A 21,434-nucleotide genomic window follows, 5' to 3' on the forward strand; every position below is an offset into this window, starting at 1 on the left:
GAAGAGAAGACACTGAGTGTGGGGCCCTGAGGTGTAGGACTAGCACCAATTCTTCCCCAGGCTAGGTTCTAGTCCTAGCCTGTGGCTCTGTGACTTCAAGCAGGTCATTGAACTCTGCTGGGTCTCATTTCCTCATATGAAACAGATGCAGGGACAGCATCCATCTCCTGGTGGCTACAGGACTCCATCAGCTCTTCAAGTCCTGGTATACAGTAAAGACTTGGATGATGGAAGCCTAAAGGCCTTGCACCTCAGATGAATCCCCTCCTATAGTCCTCTCCTGCTCTGTCAAGTTACAGCCTGCAGAGTCAGTTGGCTCACTGACCAGAAGCTTCAGGTACTTTGCCCCAGGGTTTGTCTTAGACTTTGCCGTGAACAATATCCAAAATAGCTCATGGAATGGCTCACTTCAGACTCATAGGATGGGCTTGATTAGTGGTGGGGCAAGGACAGTGGGGTGGTTTCTCACCTGAAGAATACTAAGTGGGACACGCTTGGGTAATGGAGGCTTTGAGAGGGAAAGGGCTAGTGTGAACAGGTAAGGGCTGGTGTGAACAGGTATGGGAAACATGCAGGAAAGAACCAGGCAAGCCTAGACCAGGCTGCCTTTGAGCTCCCCTGGAAACAGGAAAGGGTTAAAAGAACCAGAAAGCAAAGGAATACATATTCAGGAGAAAGCCTGGAGAGCTAAGATGAAGTTGTTTGGTCAGCTGAGCAGCCTCCTGGACCTCTCTGCAGGCCACCCCCACCACATACACATGAGCAAATGAACACACACAGAGATCCATACATCAACGGGCATGCACCTCACACACGGAAACAAGTATACAGCTATATATCAGCATACAGACACACAGAGGCATATGGGCATACGAACGGACACACACATACAAAACCACACGCACGTGCGCGCGCGCGCACACACACACACACACACACACACACACAGAGAGAGAGAGACAGAGAGAGAAACAGAGAGAGAGAGAGAGAGAGAGAGAGAGAGAGAGAGCAGGGAGGAAGCTCCAAATTGGAGAGCAGGTACTGGGATCAACCTCCTGCCTCTCTTCTCCCCTCATTGCAATGTTAGTAACTCTTGCCATGCATGGAGCCAGGCTCCATCCTAAACTCTTCCATTACCTTGTTCAGCCTTCACTGCACCCAGTGAGATAGGCATTGTCATTAGCCCCGGTTTACATGTGGAGAAGTCAAGTCTCAGAGCGTAAGAGCAGCTTGCTGGAGGTTGCAGTTTGCTTAGTAGTTATTCCAGAGCAGACCACCAGAGTGCAGAGCTTTAGCTGTCAGCTCCCCAACCACACCTGAGCCACTAAGGTCCTACCATGGCCCAGTACCATGGACACAGAGGCAGGAGGATCATTACAAGGCAGCCTGGACTACATAGTCCCAGACCAGCCAGGGCTATATAGAACAACTATCAGAACAAAATGAGAGAAGGGGTGGGGAGAAAACTAGGTGGTGGCTCATACTTGTAATCACAGCATTTAAGAGTCTGAGGCGGGCCGGGCAGTGGTGGCGCACGCCTTTAATCCCAGCACTAACAAGGCAGAGGTAGGCGGATCTCTGTGAGTTCGAGACCAGCCTGGTCTACAAGAGCTAGTTCCAGGACAGCCTCCAAAAGCCACAGAGAAACCCTGTCTCGAAAAACAAAACAAAACAACAACAACAAAAAAGTCTGAGGCAGCCATCTGGAGAGATGGCTCAGCAGTTAAGAGCTCTGGCTGTTCTTTCAGAGGTCCTGAGTTCCATTCCTAGCAACCACATGGTGGCTCATAACCATCTGTAAAGAGATCTGGTGTCCTGTCCTCTCCTGGCCTGCAAGCATACATGCAGACAGAATACTGTATACATGATAAATAAATAAATCTTTAAAAAAAAAGAGTCTGAGGCAGTTAGGTTGTTGTTAGGCTAGCCTGGGCTACATAGTGGTTTGAAGGCTAGCCATGGTTATTGGCTACATACTGAGCCCCTTATCTCAAAAGAAAGAAAGAAAGAAAGAAAGAAAGAAAGAAAGAGAGAAAAAACGAAAGAAAGAAAAGGGAAGAAAGAAAAAGAGAAAGAAAGAGAAAAAGAAAATAGAACAATTAAACCTCTCCAATTCCAAAGAAACAAACTATTGGATTGAATAAGCAGTGAGAAAAGCTGGCATGTCTCCAGAGTGAGGACTACTAACCAGAACCCTTCCTGAGCCAGACCCTGTATCTGGCAGGCTTCAGAGTGCCCCTCCTGTGTCACCTTATTTCAACCCCACAACAATGCCAGGAGGTCCTGTCTTTGGCCCCATTTTACAGGTCATCAGATTGGGGCTAAGAGGCTCAGCAACTTCTCCTACCTTGTCATCCCCCACTCTCTATGACACTCAAGCTCCTGCCTCACACTCTTCAATCCTGCTGCCTTTCCCTATGTCCTCCCACAGGGTCCTGTAGAGCCAAGTCCAGGGCCCCCTGTATGTCCAGCTCGGGGAGGGAAAGGGTTCACACTGTCAGACCTTCTCCTGATGGGTTCCTCATCTGCAGTGTTTAGACACCATCAGAGGGGCCTGCTAAAGAGCTTCGCAGACCCCTTGGCTCCCTACTGCTGCTGGGAATCTGCTGAGATCTATGATGTCCAAAAAGCCGCTTAGTGCAGAGCTGAATTTTCCCAGCTTGGCTACTCTTCCCTGGGAAATTTCTCTGTGCAGCACTTGCTCAAACCCCAACTATGGCAGTGAGAAGCAATACTATTCTCCACCCCCCACCCCCACCACGCACACACTTTGAGATGGGGTTTCTCTGTGTAGCCTTGGCTGTCCTGGAACTCACTCTGTAGACCAGGCTGGCCTCAAATTCAGAGAGATCCACATGCCTCTGCCTCCCAAGCGCTGGTGTTAAAGGTATGCGCCACCATCCCTGGCTAAACTCATACTATTCTTATCCCAGGCTGTTCTGCATCTCTCTTCCTTTAAGACAAAATCTCACTCTGTAGCCCAAGCTGGCCTGGAATTCACTATGTTGTCCAGGCAGGCCTCCAACTCTCAATTCTCCTGCCTCAACCTTTTAATCACTGAGATGCCAAGTACACAGCACCAGGAGACTGGCTAATATTGTCCCGTCATTGTTGACAATGATGAAATTGAGGGACAGGTACATAATTTGCCCAAAGTCTCTGGACTGGTGAAATGGTGGCATGCAAAATGCAGTCTGAAGTTTAGAGGCGTGGCAGTAGCGGCCATGCCTTTCCAGACTAGGCTAGGGCTGACCAGAGAAGCACATGCATAATTTTAAAATGTCTGCAGTCACCCTGAAAGGAAAGCAAAAAACAAAACAAAACAAAAAAACAAAAACAAAATAAAACAAACAATAAACAGAAAACACTGGTGGAAGAAAGATGCCAGTGCAATTAATTCTAATAACTTACTTACAAATCAGGTGGAGTTGTTCTGAGACATTCTCTATTCTTTTTTTTTTCTTTCTCTTTTTCTTTTGGTATCATCTTGGGAATGTTCTGTGTTCTTTGCTTAGAGCCTGTGTCACTTGGAGTGCCTTATTACAGCTACTCAGAAGCATATGTGGCTAGTGGTAGCCAATGTGGTTAGTGCAGCCTTGCAAGGGCTTATTACCGTAGTATCTCTGGGTCACAAGAAGAAACCCATGCGTATTGGACTCTTTCGTGATCATTTTTATCATTAGCTGTTGTTTGTCCCAGAAGAGGCTGTGATGAGGCCCCAAGATTTGGCATAAGCTGCACCCTGATGTCTCTATTTCCAGTCTTCTGAGCCCAAAGCTTGATGTCTCCCGGGAGGAGCCACCTTTGTGAACCTCTGGCCTTTAGGTTAGGAAGTGGCAGCTTGGAGAGGAGGAGGGGCTGGCTGAGAACACTCCATCTCCCTGGCTGGCCAGCTGGATCCCACATGAAGTGAGGCCTCCAGAGGGTTGATAAGCCTGTGGCCCATCTGCTTAGGCTGGCTGGCTTGTAAAAAAGGAAGGCAAAGAAAAACCTGCCTCCCAGGTTCCTGTGTGCTTTCTGCTATGAGGGTTGTAAGCCAACAATAAAACTCATTATCCTTCACACACACATTTCATGAAACCCCATGAATTATTAAGTGGAACAGAGCTAGGGTCAGCACTGCTCCTTTCCCACTATTGTCTGGCAACAGCTAAATGACTGCTCACAAAGAGTAGTATTCCCAACTCTCTGCCCACAGGAATCACTGGGAAAGCTAAAAACTTTCAGACGCTCCAGTCCTACTCATAGACACATAGTCATCCGTCAGGGCTTCAGCCAGGGATTTGGAATGTGTGAGACATTCTCAGGTGGTTCTAATGTTTGGGCGAGCTTGGGAACCAGGTACTTCTTCTTGGAGACCTGTGCTCAGGGCATGTGCCCTGTCAGCTCTCACAGTGGTCATGGCACAGATGTGGTTTCAGAGGCTCACCACGATCGAGGAAATGTGGTGTAGTGGAATTTGCTGGCTGTGGCTTTAACCAGTTCTGGGGTGATCAGTGGGGAAGAGTGGGCTCTATGGAGGGAAAGACCATGGTTTGTAGCATCTTCTCATTTCCATGTTGTAACCACTCCCACCACAGTCCATTTCAAACTATCAATTCTCCTCTGTAAGGGTATAGAGGTGGCAAGAGATGTGTGCACATTTCTGGCTTGGGAGATAAGTCGGTGGTAAGAGTGCTTGCTGCATAAGCATGAAGGTGTGTGATTGTGCCAGTGACCCCAATGCTGTGGGGGCAGAGACAGGAGGATCACTGGGGTTTGTTGGGTGGTCATCAGCCTAGTGCCGGGTTCAATGAGAGATCCTATCTCAAAGGAATAAAATGAAGAATGATCGATTAGGACACCTGATGTCCTCCTCTGGCCTCTACTAGTGCACCCTCCCCATACTCCACACATACATGTTCACATATACACTCAGATAAAACAAAAGAGAGGTGTACATTTGACTGTAAAGTATATATGCCTGAATTCCTACATGCTGACAAAAACTCTGGGTGAAGAAGGGGCCTATGAGTGGAAGGGAAATGGATAAGAATACTCTGAATTTTTTGCTTCTTTTACAAACTGGAGTCATACCACACTAGGTTTTTCAGTCTGGACTTGCCCTGTTGAGTCCCCAGAGCAGGGCGAGGATGGCCAGAAAGAACAGCTTTAGGGCTAAGCCTCTGGTGCTCTGGCCTATTCTGGACCCTCCATGACCACACAGCCTTGGGGAAGTTCCTTCCCTTCTTGGTCCTCATCTCCTCTTCTAGCCAGGAGGGGACTTGTAGCTTCCCAGGCTGGTCTGATCCGGATAGCACAAGCCCTATATTTATAGCCATGACTTCAGTCTCTCCAGTTTTGTCAGAGCTGGTTCCTTGGCCCATGTACTTGTCAACCCAGCATGGCAGAAATAGGTGTGACGTGCAGGGGACTTAGCTGATTTGGTGCAGTCTGGATTTGCAGGTCCATTTAGAACAGGCTTGGCATCCAGAGCCCTGAGTGTCAGGTGCCACAGGCTCCCCAGAGCTGGAAATGGGATTTGAAGCTCAGGCTTAGGGGTCACTGAGGACCAGAATGGAGGGCTGTGGTTAAACAAGGGCCAGAATGAAGACCTTTTGTGCTATATGGCACATTCCAATTCTCTTGGAGTCCTCAGAAGGCCCTAGTGATGACTTCATGTCTCAGGAACCTGTCAGGTCCCAGCTTGGCCATCCCCCTGATCTTGGACCATGGGCAGAGACTCCTCTTTGCTGGGCCTCTGCTTTCTCACATTAACTGGGAAGAATGAATAGCAGGTACTGGGAGGAATAGCAGGCACAGGGAGGAGTAGCAGGCGCTGGCCTCAGTGGACATGGTGGCCAGGATGGGCCCTGCAAGGAGTCAGTGTTCAGCAGATGGTGGCTTTGATTCTTATTACACCCTCAGGCATCCTCTCACAAAACAATAATTACAGTGGCAAGAGCTGTACCTTAGAGAGCACTTTCACAGGTTGCCTTATTTAGTCCTCCCAAGGACTATCCAGACTCATTGCACAGTATCTGTTTTTCCAGGAGGAGGAGGAGGCATCCTATCAATTTCATAACCTTGAAACACTGTGTTCTCAAATGAGATAATACTGAGATGTGAAATCAAAGCTTTAGATACAGATTGCAAAAATAAATACAGTAGTCACAGTCACAGGGGAATGAGCAGGTTCTAAAACAGTGAGTAACTGAGCCCTCAGAACAATAGCACCTCCCAGGGCTTCTGCCATTTAATGTCGATTTTGTATGCTTTTTAAAAAATTATTGCATATGAAAAAAATCTAACACCATCGCGAACTTGAAATACATATGCCACCCAAGACCCAGAATAGCATCTGTGGAGGTTTCTCTCTGCTTGCTCTATCTCGACTCTACACAACACTCCCTGGCTTCATTATGTTTCCATCCCGTTTAGCATCATCTGATTCGCTTACTTATTTATTTATTTATTATCTGTCCACCCCAACCAACATGTGAGCTCCATGTGGGTAGGGTTTCTTTCTCTCTTGTTCACTGTGTGCCACCAGGGCTTAAAATAGCAGGCATTAGTGAATTCGTGTTGAGTGAAAGAACAGAGAAATGAATGACTGAGCCTCTGCTCTGCCAAGAGGGCGCCAGGGATTCAGAGAGGCAATGTGACTTATCTTAGGTTATTTGCAAACTTGAGGCTTAGTTAGCACTCACCTCCCTGGGACCCCCGGTCCCTCACTGCCCTCTCATGCCTGAGATTTCCTGATGCTTCTGGGCTCTCCTAGGCTCACACCATACCCACCTCACCCAGGCTCCTTTTCCCTGAGGGACAGGTGGGGATGGGTGACAGGAAAAGAATATCAAGGAAGAAGGAGAAGCCATAGCAGGTTGGGTCTCTTGACACTGCTGATGGGACATAGATGGAGGAGACCTGAATCTTCTTCATCTTTTCTTCAGGGTCTGGGAGGAGGGCTGGGAAATGGGCAGTCATATTCCACCCACCCCCAAGGTCAATGTGACAGGGGAAGTTCAAGGAAGGGGTCCATGAAGAATCTGTCTAACGGCAGGAAGACCTCAGCTCTAAACAGGCCAGACAATGTCATTTATCCACTCTGAAGCTGAGGATACTGCCAGATAGGAGAGGGCTGGGCAGATTCTGAGTAACCCCTTTCCCAGGGATATGCCATTTTTAGCATCAGCTACATATGTAATCAATCCTTTGGTTGGTTACTCCATATTCATGTGTTAAGGGACTATAGTGTGCCAGGTGATGTATCAGGCTTTGGAGAGAATCTCCTATCCTGTCATCTTCTTCTTTCACCTATTAGTTCATTCAGTAATTATTTACACTGCTGAGGGAGTGGAGCCTTGTGGAGCTGTGATGTCTAGAGGGAGACTTTTGGGATCAGAACCTGACTTGGCCACTTGCTGGCTGTGTGAACTTGGCAAGCCATGGAAGCTCAACTTCCTTATCTATAGAATGGGGTTAATAATAGCAACCCCCTTCTCCCGAGGAAGGTCAAATGAGTGAGTTGTTTGGAACAGAACCTGACAAAGACAATACACAATCATCATCTCTCATCACCCATATTGTTTTTATGTGCCTGGCACTGTGCTACCTGCTGAGGAAACCACTCCAGAACATTTCTGCCCCAAGAACTCCTCAGTGCCAGCCCTGGTCCAGTCTCCTACCGTCTGCTCCAGCCTCGCGGCCCTCAGCCCCATTCCATAGAAGTGGCCCAGCAGCAGTCCTACAGGGTTGCATCTACACCATTAGCAGAAAGGGTCCTGGCAATTGAAGCCTGTCACAATCTGACCCTCTCTCTTCCAGCCTCCCCTGCCTATGCCCTTCCCAACATGCTCAATCTTGGCCTGTCCAAACTCACATGGATTTCCAGGTCTATCTCCAGTGATCTCTTCTTCTTGCCTTCATGGGGCCTTGATGGATCATTTCCCTTAGGAAGACAAGAACCACAGATTAGATCTTATACAGTATACAGTATAGAGGCAGAAATAGACTGTAGAGGAGGACAGGGTCAGGTAGGGAGAAGGACCTTTTGGTGAATGAGGATCTTATCTTCTTGGGTTACTAATTACTTCTCAGCCTAATTTTTGTCCTCTAGCTATAGAATTAGACCCTGTCACCAGGCGGTGGTGGCACATGCCTTTAATCCCAGCACTCGAGAGGCAGAGGCAGGCAGATCTCTGTGAGTTCCAGACCAGCCTGGTCTACAAGAGCTAGTTCCAGGACAGGTTTCAAAGCCACAGAGAAACCCTATCTCAAAAAACCAAAAGAAGAATAAGAATAAGAATAAGAATAAGAATAAGAAGAAGAAGAAGAAGAAGAAGAAGAAGAAGAAGAAGAAGAAGAAGAAGAAGAAAAAGAATTAGACCCCTGTCATCCAGATGTGCCTAGAGTCTCAGCACTCAGGTGGGGGTAAAGGAGAGGCAAAAGGAAATGAATTAGAGGCTAACCAGGGCTACATAGTGAGACTATGCCAAAAAAAGTGGGGGTGGGGTGAGGTGGGGTGGCTGGAGAGATGGCTCAATGGTTAAGAGCATTTGATGGGTCACAGCCATCCATAACTCCTGTTATAGGGGATCTGACACCTCTGGCTTCTGTGGTCACCAGGCATGCACACAGTGCACATATATGCATGCAGTAAAACACTTGTACAGATGAAATAAAATATTTAAAAAGATTTTTAAAAAGAAAAAGGGGGCCTTTTAAAAGAAAATTGGCTCAATTGATAGAGTGCTTGCCTACCATGTACAAGGCCTTTGCTGTAACCCCCAGCACTATATAAACTGGCCCATACCTAGGAGCTAGATGGGAGAATCATTAAGATCAAGGTTGTCCTTAGCTACAAAACCAGCTTGAGGCCTGTGTGGGCTAGAGACTGTCAGAGAAAAGAGAAGGGGGGAATATAAATAGAAAAAAAGAAGAAAAGGGCAAAAAAAGAGAAGCTCAGATCCTGTGATGACTCTGGAAGAGTGATGACAAGGATCCCATGCCTGAACACCATTGTGTACCTCTTGGTGTGCCCTGCTGTGTATCTCTGGCAGCCCTCGCTTCCTCACTTCCTTGGTAACCACATAGTAGGCTCTTGTGGTCTTCCAGTAATGCAGCCTGTGAATGGCAGTCACTGCAATCCCTGCAACCACCCTGGGAGGCATAGGAGGCTGGTTCAGGTCAGGCATCTCAGCGTGTGTGGTGTGGTGTGGTGTGGTGTGGTGTGGAGTGGTGTGGTGTGGTGTGGTGTGCTGTATGTGTGTGTGTGTGTGTGTGTGTGTGTGTGTGTGAGAGAGAGAGAGAGAGAGAGAGAGAGAGAGAGAGAGAGAAAGAGAGAGAGAGACAGAGACACAGAGAGAGACAGAGAGAGAAAAACAGAGACAGAGAGACAGAGACAGAGAGAATTTGAACCAGGATCTGACTCCAAGCCAGCATCCTTCCTCCACTGTATAGCACAAAGAACCCGACACACACACACACACACACACACACACACACACACACACACACACACCCTTGTCACAGATACTGGACTCTATTTTCAAAAACTGGCAGCAGGATGTCTGGTCAGGTGCTGTTGACTGCAGGCCATCTGATGCCCAACCGGGCTGTGGGGCTGAGGCTGGAACATATGGGTGCCTGGGTTCAATTAGGAGCTGCCACCTAACCTGGGCTTCAAACTCCCTCTGGGGAGAAACTGTGGGCTCTGTAGGCCCCTGCCAGAGCTCAGAGCTGGTAGCAAGATAGGGGCAGTGTGTGCATGAAAATGCATTTTAAGCTTGGGAGGGACCCTTTCCATCTCTGCTAAGCAGGACTGGCCTTCTCCTGCCCACACAGATGGGGCTGCCACATGGGCTCAGCATCTCCAGGGGCTGTGTAGTCCCTGGAGCCACAGTTTATAGCACAGATCCTAACAATCTTGGTCCCCATCCTCTTACTGTTCTTGCCCCAAACTCCACACATGATATCAAGCTTCAGGGTCTTCATTCCCAGATAACACTCCTCCGCCACCCTCCTGGAGAGTTATGGGTAAAGGGCAAGTATCTAGTAGACACTTAGGAGGTGGTGCCTGCTATTGTGATTATGAGTCCCTGTGTCTCTGGAGTGGTGGTATCTCAGAGCACAGGCCTGCTAGAACCCCTGCTGAGCCCCTGCCTGGGTTGGAAACCCTGCCTCCATGGGAGGGAGCTCATAACCGGAGTGCTCCTGCCAACCCCTCCCTCCTAGCTTGGCAGCCTGAAGACAAAGCTGGCCAAAAATATTTGTGTGGGTGGCGGAAAGTTAACTTTTCCGCCTCTCTCTTCTTTCCTGGAAACCGTGGCCACTGTCAAATACAGCAAAACAGAAGCAGAGATGGAGCAGGCGAGGCCCCCACAGGGAGTCAGAGAGCTCTGCCCCCGCCCTTCACCCACTCTTGCTGCCTCCTGCCATCTGGTTCTGTGACAGGATAGGGGTGGGTGGCTCTGAGTACTGAAAATCATGGAACTGTGATGCCGGAGTCCTGTGGCCCCTCTAGCACTGGCTGCCTGAGTTGCAGCGTGCCCTTGGGGAAAACTGACTCCAGAGGGCAGGAGGCACCTGACCAGTCTCATACCGAAGCTACAGTCCCCTTCATGAGAGTCTAAGACCCTTGAGACTCCAATGGCAGGAGTCTGGCATCTGCTAGTAAACAAGCAAGGTCCTGGGAAGAGGGAAGACCTGAGGCCATCTTAGTCAGGTTTGAGGTCCAGACTTATGGTCAAGGTGTCAGAGCAAGGTGTGATTCCCAGCTGGGTTACTTCATTCGGTGGGTTCTCACTTTCCCTCAGTCTAGATGCTTTATGAAAGAAAGCATCTGTCTATTACTCGAGATGCTTACCTAAGTGAACACCCAGTCCTGGGGGCACCCTTCTTCCCAGATCCTGCTAATAGGTACTTGGTTCTCTCTCTGATCAGGACTCATGTTTGCTTTCCGCTGGTTGGCTCTGATCTGTCAGAAGGTCTGGTAATGTGCTTATCTCCCAGTCTGCCTACTGGTCTCTCCTGGCACAGCCCTAGCCAGAGGTCATCACCTTAACCCAGACTACTACAGTTGGGATGACTGGCCCAGGCTAGAGGCCATGGGTGGTCAGGCTCGGCCCCACTGTCATCAAGCCAGTAGGCTACCATAAATTCTTACTTGCCAGGCACAGCCAGTACATGACTCAGTCTGTCTCCTAATAGAGAGTACCCATGGTTAAGCAGTGGTAGAATGGACTCTTCTTTTCTTTCTTTCTTTCTTTCTTTCTTTCTTTCTTTCTTTCTTTCTTCCTTTCTTTCTTCCTTTTCTTTCTTTCTTTTTTTTTTTTTTGAGACAGGGTTTCTCTGTGGCTTTGGAGGCTGTCCTGGAACTAGCTCTTGTAGACCAGGCTGGTCTCGAACTCACAGAGATCCACCTGCCTCTGCCTCGTGACTGCTGGGATTAAAGGCATGTGCCACCAACGCCTGGCTTAGAATGGACTCTTTCAATAAGATCCATTCACTACAAGGGGGCCTTCAAGCATAACTGGCAGTGTGCCCTGCCTTAAGGGTTATCTCCTCAACTGAAAAGGTTTTGTTCATGTCAGACTGTGTCTCTTCAAACGATTTCCAAACTTTTGTCCCCACTGTGGGACTCTTTCTTGCTCTCTGGGATCCCACATGGACCTGCCCACTGCACATCTCCCCTGGAAATCTAAACATCAGACATCTCCCTGTCCCACCAAACAGCTGCACCTTCCTATTTGTTTCCAAACTCCATCAACACCGTCATGTGTCCTCAGAGCCAGGGACCTGTGTGGAACCCCATATTCATCCTCCTTCCTTACACCCACTGTCCATCTGCTAAGCTCTTCCGCCTGAGTCCCCTCCATTCATCCCCTCTTCCTCAGCCCTGAGAGAAAGCTTCCACCCTCTCCTGATTATCATCATCATTCATAACATTTATAAATAATTCTACTGTTATCACCAATTTTTTATTATCATTCACAGCTCTCTCTAGCACAGAGGTTCTCGACCTGCGTGTTTCGACCCTTTTGGTGGTTGAAGAACCCTTTCACAGGGGTCACCTAAGGCCATCAAAAAACAGATATTTACATTGCAATTCATAACAGTAGCAAAATCACAGTAATGAAGCAGCAATGAAAATAATTTTATGGTTGGGAGTCACCACAACGTGAGGAACTGTATCAAAGTGCTTCGGTATTAGGAAGGTTGAGAACCACTGCTCAACCTTCATCTCAAAACTTCATGAGCTAGAACACCATTCCTTCATCTACACTACATGTCTCTTACCATACCTGAAGTAGAATAGGGCCCTGACAAATTTTTGTGGGATGAGTGATGGCTCAGAAAGTGTGCTCAAAGCTCTGCATCCATTTATTTATTTATTTTCCTATTTTTACTTTTTTGTTTGTTTTTTTAAAGGTTTATTTGTTTATTATGTATACAACATTTTGCTTCCATGTATATCTGCACACCAGAAGAGGGCACCAGATCTCATAACGGATGGTTGTGAGCCACCATGTGGTTGCTGGGAATTGAACTCAGGACCTCTGGAAGAACAGTCGGTGCTCTTAACCGCTGAGCCATCTCTCCAGCCCCTTGTTTGTTTGTTTTTGAGACAGGGTTTCTCTGTAGCTTTGGAGCCTGCCCTGGAGCTTGCTCTGTAAACCAGACTGGCCTTGAACTCACAGAGATCTGCCTGCCTCTGCCTCCCAAGGGCTGGGATTAAAGGTGTGCACCACCACCATCTGGCCCATTTTTCATAGATCCCTTTGCATAACTAAATTGGAGTTGAACCCTCATCCAAAATGCTTGGGACCAAAGTGTTTCAGATTTTAGACTTTAAAAAAATTCTTTTTGGAAAATTTGCATATGCATAATGAGATAGCTTTGGGGATGAGAAGCCAAGTCTAAAATTATGTTTAATTTCTGTTTCATACATATCTTATACTCAGCCTGAAGGCCATTTTATATGATGCTTGTTTTTTTTTTTTTTTTTTTTAAACTGAGCCTTATGTTTACTGTGATTTAGTCCTCAAGTCCGGGGATGGGATTTTGGATTGGTGGCTTCATGATGGTACTCAGAAAGTTTTGGGTTTGGGGTTTTCAAATAATGGGTTGCTCAAACTAGATTACAATGTCCACCTTACAAACGGGGGGGGGGTATTCAGAAACCAACACGTAAGTGGTGGAGTTGACTCTTGCTCAAAGTCATGTGTCAGCACTCCATTGTGTTGGCTCTTATAAGCAGCTGTGTACCCCAGCTGTGTACCCTTCCACCCCACTGCCCCTGTGATTCTTGTGGTGTGTGTACCTTTGGTGGGACTCAAAAGAATTCTTTTTTCATGGCGCTCCTGAGTGTTTTAAAATAACTAGATATTTATTTAATGTGCACGGGGAAGGGGATGGCTTGGCACAATGTGCTTGTGGTTTTCCTGCAATTATTGCTCAAGGTAAGTCTAAAGTAATAGAAGTTATGTGATTTAAAGTGGATTGAAGGGAAATGTTAAGTATTCATGCCCAAGGACAGGGCATGAATAGCACTCTGCAAGACCAGACCTCTGGGAACACTTCCCTGTGAAGAGTGAGAACCGTACCCCAGATCCCAGCCAGTTCTCGAGGCTACCCAGGGGTGGACAGGTCTCAGTGATTCCATTCAGGACACACAGTGAGCTCTTCGACACGTGGTACCTTCTCTTCCTCTACAGACAGATCGCTCTGAAGGTCCCTACAGAGAAGAGTTCAGGAGGGTAAGGAGAAGTGTTGGCGGACTACATCTTCACCCAGCCAGGAAAGGTCTTGTCTCATCCCTCATCCAGACCTCACTCCAGTCCTGTGCAGCAGCAGCAGAAGGTGAATCTGCAGGGAACTTAAGGCCTCAAGAGGAGTGAGGGACAATACTCACACAGGTCACCCACCCTGCGCCAGGGGGCTGCTGCTTTGTACCACCAAGGAGAGGACCATAATGCTGGACCCTCACTTCCTACCCCCGCCCCTTGGACCCAGTGAGGGGAGGACTGCCCCTTGCACCTTTCAGATCCCAGATGGGAGCTACAGGTGCCTGACTCTGGAAGCTGAAGAGAGCAGCAGTGAAGATGGCCAGCAGGGAGAGGTGAGGCTTGTGGACCTGGAAGAAGAGGTGGCCAGCAGAAGCAGAGCCAACCATGGGACACCACAGCTATCCAGAGCCTCAGGCATAATCCAGCCATCCAGCTGTTCCAGAGAGGCACGAGGTGGGTTCCAGCACAATGACAGAGCCAGCCATGACTGGGATGTGGTACAGGCCAGGAAAGTGATGACAACTGGTAGCACCAGCCCTGGGCCCAGGGTGGCCCCCAAACCAGGTAAGCTTGTATCCCTTCTCCCCAGGGTCATAGAAAACTCCACAAGGTCTTAATCAGGGACCTTTAAAGCATGTTTTCCTAGGATGTTTAACAATGATCACAAGTCTTGCAGCATGTCCAGATCTCCAGCTGTGGGGAGATGGGCACCTGGGTAGTATGTGCAGTTCCAGCTGTTTGTCCAGGAGAAGGCATCAGTAGAAAGCCCGTATATCACTTGGTTGACAAAAACCCACTCCCCCTCTCACCTGCCCTTTACCTATTACTGGTAGCAAGTGACTGTGAAGTCCCAAGCACCTGATCTGGGCAGAGCCCCCCACCCCATTAAACCTACAGAGCTCAGTGGCAGCTCTAGACAAACAGACACTGACAGAGAGGGTCATTGCCTCACAGGTGCTGACAGGGTAGAGGGTGAAGCCTTTCATGTAAGCTGACCTCCACTGGGAAACTGAGACTCAAAAGTAGGAGACTGCTCATCAAGGTCCCTAAGCATATTGAATGCTGAGCTAGGCAAAGGGTCCTCGCTCAGCCCTTGGTTCTCCATCTGTCAGAGATGAATGACAAAGGCAGAAGCCTTGTCACCTGGATTACAGCAAGATCCAGTGACAGCTTGTGGAGGGAGGAAGATCGGTTTCTCTGGGGCCAGTGAGAGCTGGGGTCTGCAGAGCAGGCAAGACAAGGCAGAATAGATTACTCTGAGTCTCTCCACTGCTGGCCAGTGGCAATGGAAATGCATTGGGTTCGCACGGGGCGGGGGTGGGGGGGTGGAGAGAGCGCTGGCTGTGAGCTCAGCCACCATCTGCCCAGGCTGGAGAGCTGCTGCCAGCAAGTCCCCAGGGTGCAGAGTGTGTGGGGGACAGTCCTGGGAGGGCTTGTGCGTCAAGAGAGTGAAGGAACACTTCATTTCTCTGCAGGCGTTGCTGATGCCAGAGCTGGCACCTCACCAGCCTTCTCACCCACTCTGCTCTCTGCAACAATTCTCTTCGGGCTCTGAGCATCTCCTTTGGTCACAGTCCCTGCTGAGACATGGGTTATGCAGAGAACTGGGCAGGAGCAGTGAGGGGCCTTCAGAGCCTCTAAACAGGGAGGAGGATCCCCAGAGTCATCCCGAATATGGGTCCTGAGGAACCTGAGGAGCATTGTATTTGCTCCCTCCTCTTCCCCGGGGCCACAGCTGGGTCAGGAGGCAGGATGATGGGTTATCAGCCCAGTACTCAGTAGTCAAGCCCTAGCAAGTCCCTTTGGTGAGCTCATTTTTCCCCCCCTTTTCATCTGTGAAAATAGAATAAAAGCGGGAGCTGTTGAAAGGGTGCCATGGTCTTAGCTGTGGCTATGTTTTGGAAAATTTATGATGCTCTAGGTAGCTGTGTAAAGTGAAATGGAAGCGATCATTGCTGGCTGAACGGCCTAGCTGCTGTTGGTTGAGCTGTGTGCAGAGGCTGCTGATGTGCTAACAGCGTCTGTGTAGGGCTTCCTGCAGTCTCACAGCAGAGCCCATTACACAGATGAAAGATAGAGGCTCGGGAATGTAAGTGACCTGTCCAGGATGTGACTAGCATGTTCAGCCATGGCTGTTTGACTAGGGGCCTTGTGCTCTTAGCTAGGATTCTATTCTGAAAGTGTGCTTTCTGCAGACACCCTGGAAGGGTAGCGACTACGGGTGAGGTAGAGAGGAGAAAAGATTACCTTTAATTACCTTAGTGGCATCTCACAGTCCGTGGGTCATTTGATGGTATTTCACTCTCTGTCTTATTGTAACTTTCCAAGGAAGGGCAGGTTAGACAACGGAGACTCAGAGATCAAGTCACCTGACCAAGGTACACAGCCATTGTCAGCTCTAAGACTCACTGTGTCCTTTTCATGAACAGCCCAATTCATTTGTCTCTTTACTGTCCATCCAGTTGGTCTGAGCATTTTAGGACAGATGGGCAGGAGCGGCCTCATGAGGAGAGAAGGGACCTGTAAGACTTTTCAAAGGAAGCTGGGTCTTGCTAAGGAGTGGAAATCTGGGTGGTCTTATATCTAAGTCTCAATGGCTTTTCTGCTCCCTGGGGATGGGGAGTGGCAGGTCTCTTCCCTCTGCCTGGAGAGCCAGAGGGAAGAAGTCTGGGGAGCTGCCAGGTTATTAGCAGCTTAGGGCTTCCTCTCCAAGCTTCCTCTCATTACGGAGAGGATCATAAGCATCTTCAGACAATCACACCCATCCTTCCGCTATTAAACCTGGCTTTCTGGAGTGCTGCCTGGCAGACTGAAGTCCAAGTCATTCATCTTCTGCTTGGGGCACCTTACAGACCTTTATTTGGGAATCAGAGGATGCTGGTACCAGCTGAGCTGGGCAGAACGGGGCCTTTGGCAAGCAAGAAGAGACTGCAGCCTCAAATTCAAGTTCCATGTCAGGAGTGGCTGAGAGAAGTCTGATATGGGAATGTGATCATGCCTCTGCCAAACACTAGATGGTCGGTCCACAGTTCACCAAGAAAGAGCTCTGCTCCGTAGCCATCTTCTCCACAGTCCTCTTCTCAGTCAGCTGACTGAATCTGGCAGAGGGTCGAGTCTGCTGTGCGGATGGAGTCAGAGGGAGAGAAGCAGCAAACAAGTGTGCAAAGTCACACAGTGGATTGGTAGCAAAATCGAAGGCTGAAACCCAGGCTTCTCTTTTCAGATGCTAGGCTCCTTGTTGAATGCTTTATACACGAGTTCATTGCATCCTCTGAATAGCCTTAGGGAGTTCAGACTTGCCACTGCTGTCTCCTCTTCTTCCTCCTCCTCCTCTCCCTCTTTTTTTCTTTTTATTTTGAGACAGTCTTGCTATGCCACCTTGCTGCCCTGAAATTTGCTAAGGAACCTGTGCCGACCTTGAACAGCTGTCTCTCCACTGCTGGGATTCCAGGTGTGCCTTCCATACCCAGTTCATTCTTTTCTTATCTCTACCTTACAGATGAGGAAACTAGGCACACAGAATTTAAGAGAAGTGTCAAAATTGCAATCCAATGGCCTGTAGGTGGAGGAGTTGAGACTTGAACCCCGAGAGGTCTTGGGCCCATGCTTCTAAATACTCTTTCTGCTGCTTTGTTTCCATGGAGACAAGGAAGCAGGCTGTGTTCTTCCACCCACCTGGGGCTGGAAAATGGTTGTTCAGGCTCTGAGAGTGGGTGGGGGACCCAGCCAAGCCACATTCCTCTTCTTCAGCTGTAATGGGGAAACCTGTGAGCCACTGCTGACCCAGCTTCTTCTTTGCCAGGGGCCGTTTGATGGTGAGGGTTATCTAGAGGATTCTAGGGCCTTTGCCACTCTAACAGATACCGCCTTGAGCCTCAGAAGGGTAGGAGGATTGGGTACGGGTACAGATTGTACGTAAGTTGGCCCTGGACATATCCATCTTGATTATTAGGCAGAGAGCTGACAGAGTCTAGTCAAGGTCAAGCATGTCCCTTGGGCTTCTGGGAAAGAGAAGATGGCAAAGGAGGCTGGGCAGGGAGCCCCACACCCTGGTGACTTTAACAGGAAGGTGACAAGAGCACTGCTCACAGGTTTACATATACCTTCCTGTGCTATTTGATCAAACATACATACCATATACATCCACAAACACATGTGTACACCACAATGTAGACAAGCCACATTCTCAGACATTCTCCTATATATGGCTTTCAAAGTTTATACATGTGTGAATGCCATCAAACCCTGGCATATATATGTGCAATGGGCAGACACTGGCACACTTTGTGTGCTTCTATCCCACCGCAGGTCATGCAGATGCATGTAAGTGTCCTCACACAAGTACACAGTTTCCTGTAGACAAGAGTTAAACCATGTGTTTTACTTACTTTCCTCTGCTCAACACTCACAGCCTGTCCTCCAGGCACAGCCACTCCTGCATATACACTGTCACACACCCACATACAGACTGAGCCACTTTCTCTCCTCCTTTCTTTTTCCCATCTCTTTCTCTTTCACAACCACCCACGCAGTAATCCTAGCCTCTCTCTCTCTTCCTCTCACCCACGCACTGTTTCCTGGATTTCCACAGGCTGGGCAGTCACCTCCCCATTGCATACACTAGGAGAAAGCAATCACTTGCCTGGTGCCATCGCCAGGATATCTTCTTGTCCCCAACACAACACAACAGGACAAGAGTGACCACGGGTTGGGGCGGGGATGCCCCGAAGCCCACAAAGCCAGACAGAGGGGTGGAGGGGGCCAGAATGGATTTGCTTCCTCAGTCACCTGACATCCTGCACTCAGAGCCTACCCACTGGGGACAGGGACAGTCTTAAACCTGAACATCTTTCTGTCTGTGTTTTAGAGGACCTTGGGTGTGGTAGGTGTACACCAGCATATTTCTAAGTTCCTTTATCAGAAACCCCAACACAGTTCTTGGAGACAAGGGACACTGGAGCTACTCTGGCTGAAGGAGTGATCAACCAGTGTGGTCTTTCTTCTGAACTGCTGGGGATATGGAGGTGCTTGTTTCCAAGCCCACGTATCCGACCCGACGGCTTCCCGTGGCATCTGCACTGGAATGTGAGAATATGGACTTTTAACAGTTATGTGTGTGATGCTCCCACTGAAGCACAGTGACACTTGCCATGGCTTCTGCTGAGCTCAGCCTAAACGGTGTTCTGCAAAAGTTGGGGAATCGAAGCCACACAACATCTCTGCTCTAGTTGCGGATAGCTAATCAAGTCAGGGGAAAGACAACATGCTGACGACAGCCCTCCTCAGCCTCTTTGCTTAAGCCTTACCAAGGAAGATAGTTTTACTCTAGTTACTGGGCTGGGATAAGTGGGGCGGGGGTGCCGTGGCTCTCACTTGAGGGGACAGAATCTCAAAGATAGATTTTAAAGGATGGCAATAGGAGGAGGAAAAGAGAAAGGGGCAAAGAGATGGCGGCGCGTGGAGAAAGCGAATGAAAAAGAATTTAAGGGCAGAACTACAGACTCACAGATACACACTAAGATGAGGAAACGGGAGGGACAGGGGCAACTGAAAGTGAGATGTGTAGTGAGGACGCTAAGAGAGAGCAGGACCCGCCTGGAGATGAAGCCTCGGTCACAGGGGAAAGGGGGTGTCACACCCTGGGGGCTGGGCGGGGCTCTGGAGGGGCGGCGCTAGGGCCCGGGGGAGAGCACAGCAGGAGAGCGACGCCGGCCCAGCGCCCGCGGCTCCCGCTCGGGTCCCCTTCAGCCTCCAGCGGCCAGGACCTTGCTTGCTTCGGGCGCTGAGCGGGCGCCGCTGCTGGGCGGGGTGCAGGGATCTCGGGGCGGGGCTCACGCATGGACGTAGCCAGGTGAGCCAAGGCGGCGGCGCCCGGGAGCTCAGGGACCGCGCACCGCTGCTGGAGGTGAGTGGGGGGGCTCGGGGCTGGCGAGGCGCCCAGTGAGCCTCGCCCTTGTCACCTGCGCAGCTGCTCGTACCTCCCCGGAGGAGGTGGCACATCTGGGTTCCGGTCCCTGCATTCAGGGTGAGCTTTGCCTAGTTGCTTCTACACGGAGCCTCAGTTTCCCTATCTGTGCAGTGCAGGCTGGAGAGATCTCAAGGCTCTCCAGCAGCTCGGAAAACGGAGGACGCCCTGTCCCGGGCCGCTATCTTCCCCGGCTGTGTGAGCTTCAGCTGTATGTCCCTCTCCGCAAGCCTGTCGATGTGGGGGGCATGCAGCCCCCAGGCTCAGCAATGGGCACCAGTCCTAGCCCCTGCCCGCTCCGGGAAATCCGGCTGCAAGACCCAGGAGTCTGCGGGTGAACCGACGTGGGCGCCTGCGGGGGCAGCAGGACCGACTGTGCCGGCGAGCACCTCCATTTCCCGCGGGCGGAGCGGCGGGGCAGAGGGAGCTGCAGTAGTGAGGTGACACCGCTACACAGCTGGGACCTCCAGGGCCCAATCCCACCTGGGGAAATCAAGACCTTCATAAAGTGTCCTAAGGGACTTCTGGGCCTTCCTCATCCTAATCTCACAGCACGGGTATACTGCTCTCCCTTTCGCTTAATTATCAGAAAGGGCCGGCTCCTTTCCGACACTACACTGTGGAATGAGGGGATGGAGAAGGTCACGCCTAGGGCCTTGGAAAGACCTCTGAGGGGAAAAGCCTCCTCGTCCTCCTTCAACCCCAAATTCTGGGCCTAATTCTAGATGGAGATACAGACCCCTGTGCTCTACATCTGGGTTTTCTACAAGTTTCTACAGTTGAGTGAGAAGCCTCAGGTAGCATGTATCTTATCCCCCGAGTGGCAGGTGGCCCTGCAGTGAAAGGCCTTGTAGGATTTAGGCATGCCCCTCCCTTCTCCAGATCCCAGAGAAGTAGGTAGGTGGATCCTGAGGAGGCAACTGCATTACAAATCCAAGTACCATGGTGGCCCTAGGGACAGTCAGGATGTCCCACCCTTGTTGCTTTGGAAAGTGGGGGATGAAATCTGATGATTGTCATGAGGTAGAGGGTACAGTGGGGTTCCTTGCCTGTAGCAAGCCTGGCCTGTCACTGACCCAGACCTGGTCCCTCGCCATGTTGGGGGGGGGACCTAGGCATAATTGAAGCTGATGACTATCCCCCAGCGGGAGGCCGAAATCCCTGTCTGCAGCTGATCTACTTTTGGCTAATTCTAGCATCATTCAAGTTTGATGCTGGAAGAATTAACAGCAAATATTTGCTGCAGGGACACCAAGGCTTTCAGGCACCAATTTTTAGCCTTTGCAAGCCTCGCCCTATCTCTCCTGCACCCCTTTAAACTAAGTTAGCACTGAGTCAGTATTTGCACAGTGGGGGAAAAAAAAGCCTTTAACTCTTTCCCTCCCTTGCCAGCTGTTGTCCTTCTACACTGTCTGGAAGGTAAGGTAGACTTTTTTGGGGGGAGGGAGGGTTGTGCTTGATTTCTGGCTAGCTAGCTTTGCTCCTGCCTTCTTATTACAATGAATCAAGCCTACCGTTTCCTTTTAATGGACTGTTGACTGTTTAGTGCATCTCCATCTTCTGAGTTGAGGAGACTGAGGCCAGGGAGGGGAAGAGTTTGTCAGGGCACTTCTGTATGCAGAAGGCAGCAGAGCCCTTTAATAAATGGGAGGGGCACGGTGCCCTAGGGCAACAGGAGGGAGGTAAGAAACACAGGGGGC

General features: G+C 49.7%; 1 protein-coding gene across 1 annotated transcript in view; it reads left to right on the forward strand.

Annotated features, from left to right (window-relative positions):
• The window catches only part of Synpo (synaptopodin), a 52,754-nt gene that overhangs the window by 2,717 nt on the left and 28,603 nt on the right, over positions 1-21,434 (forward strand). The window contains exon 2 of the mRNA XM_027402829.2: positions 13,698-14,333. Within this exon, the coding sequence (XP_027258630.1) occupies positions 13,955-14,333 (379 nt within the window). The 5' untranslated portion in view covers positions 13,698-13,954. The remainder of the gene's footprint in view (positions 1-13,697; positions 14,334-21,434) is intronic.

The sequence above is a fragment of the Cricetulus griseus genome, chromosome 2 (assembly GCF_003668045.3).
Source record: "Cricetulus griseus strain 17A/GY chromosome 2, alternate assembly CriGri-PICRH-1.0, whole genome shotgun sequence".
Classification (NCBI taxonomy): domain Eukaryota; kingdom Metazoa; phylum Chordata; class Mammalia; order Rodentia; family Cricetidae; genus Cricetulus; species Cricetulus griseus.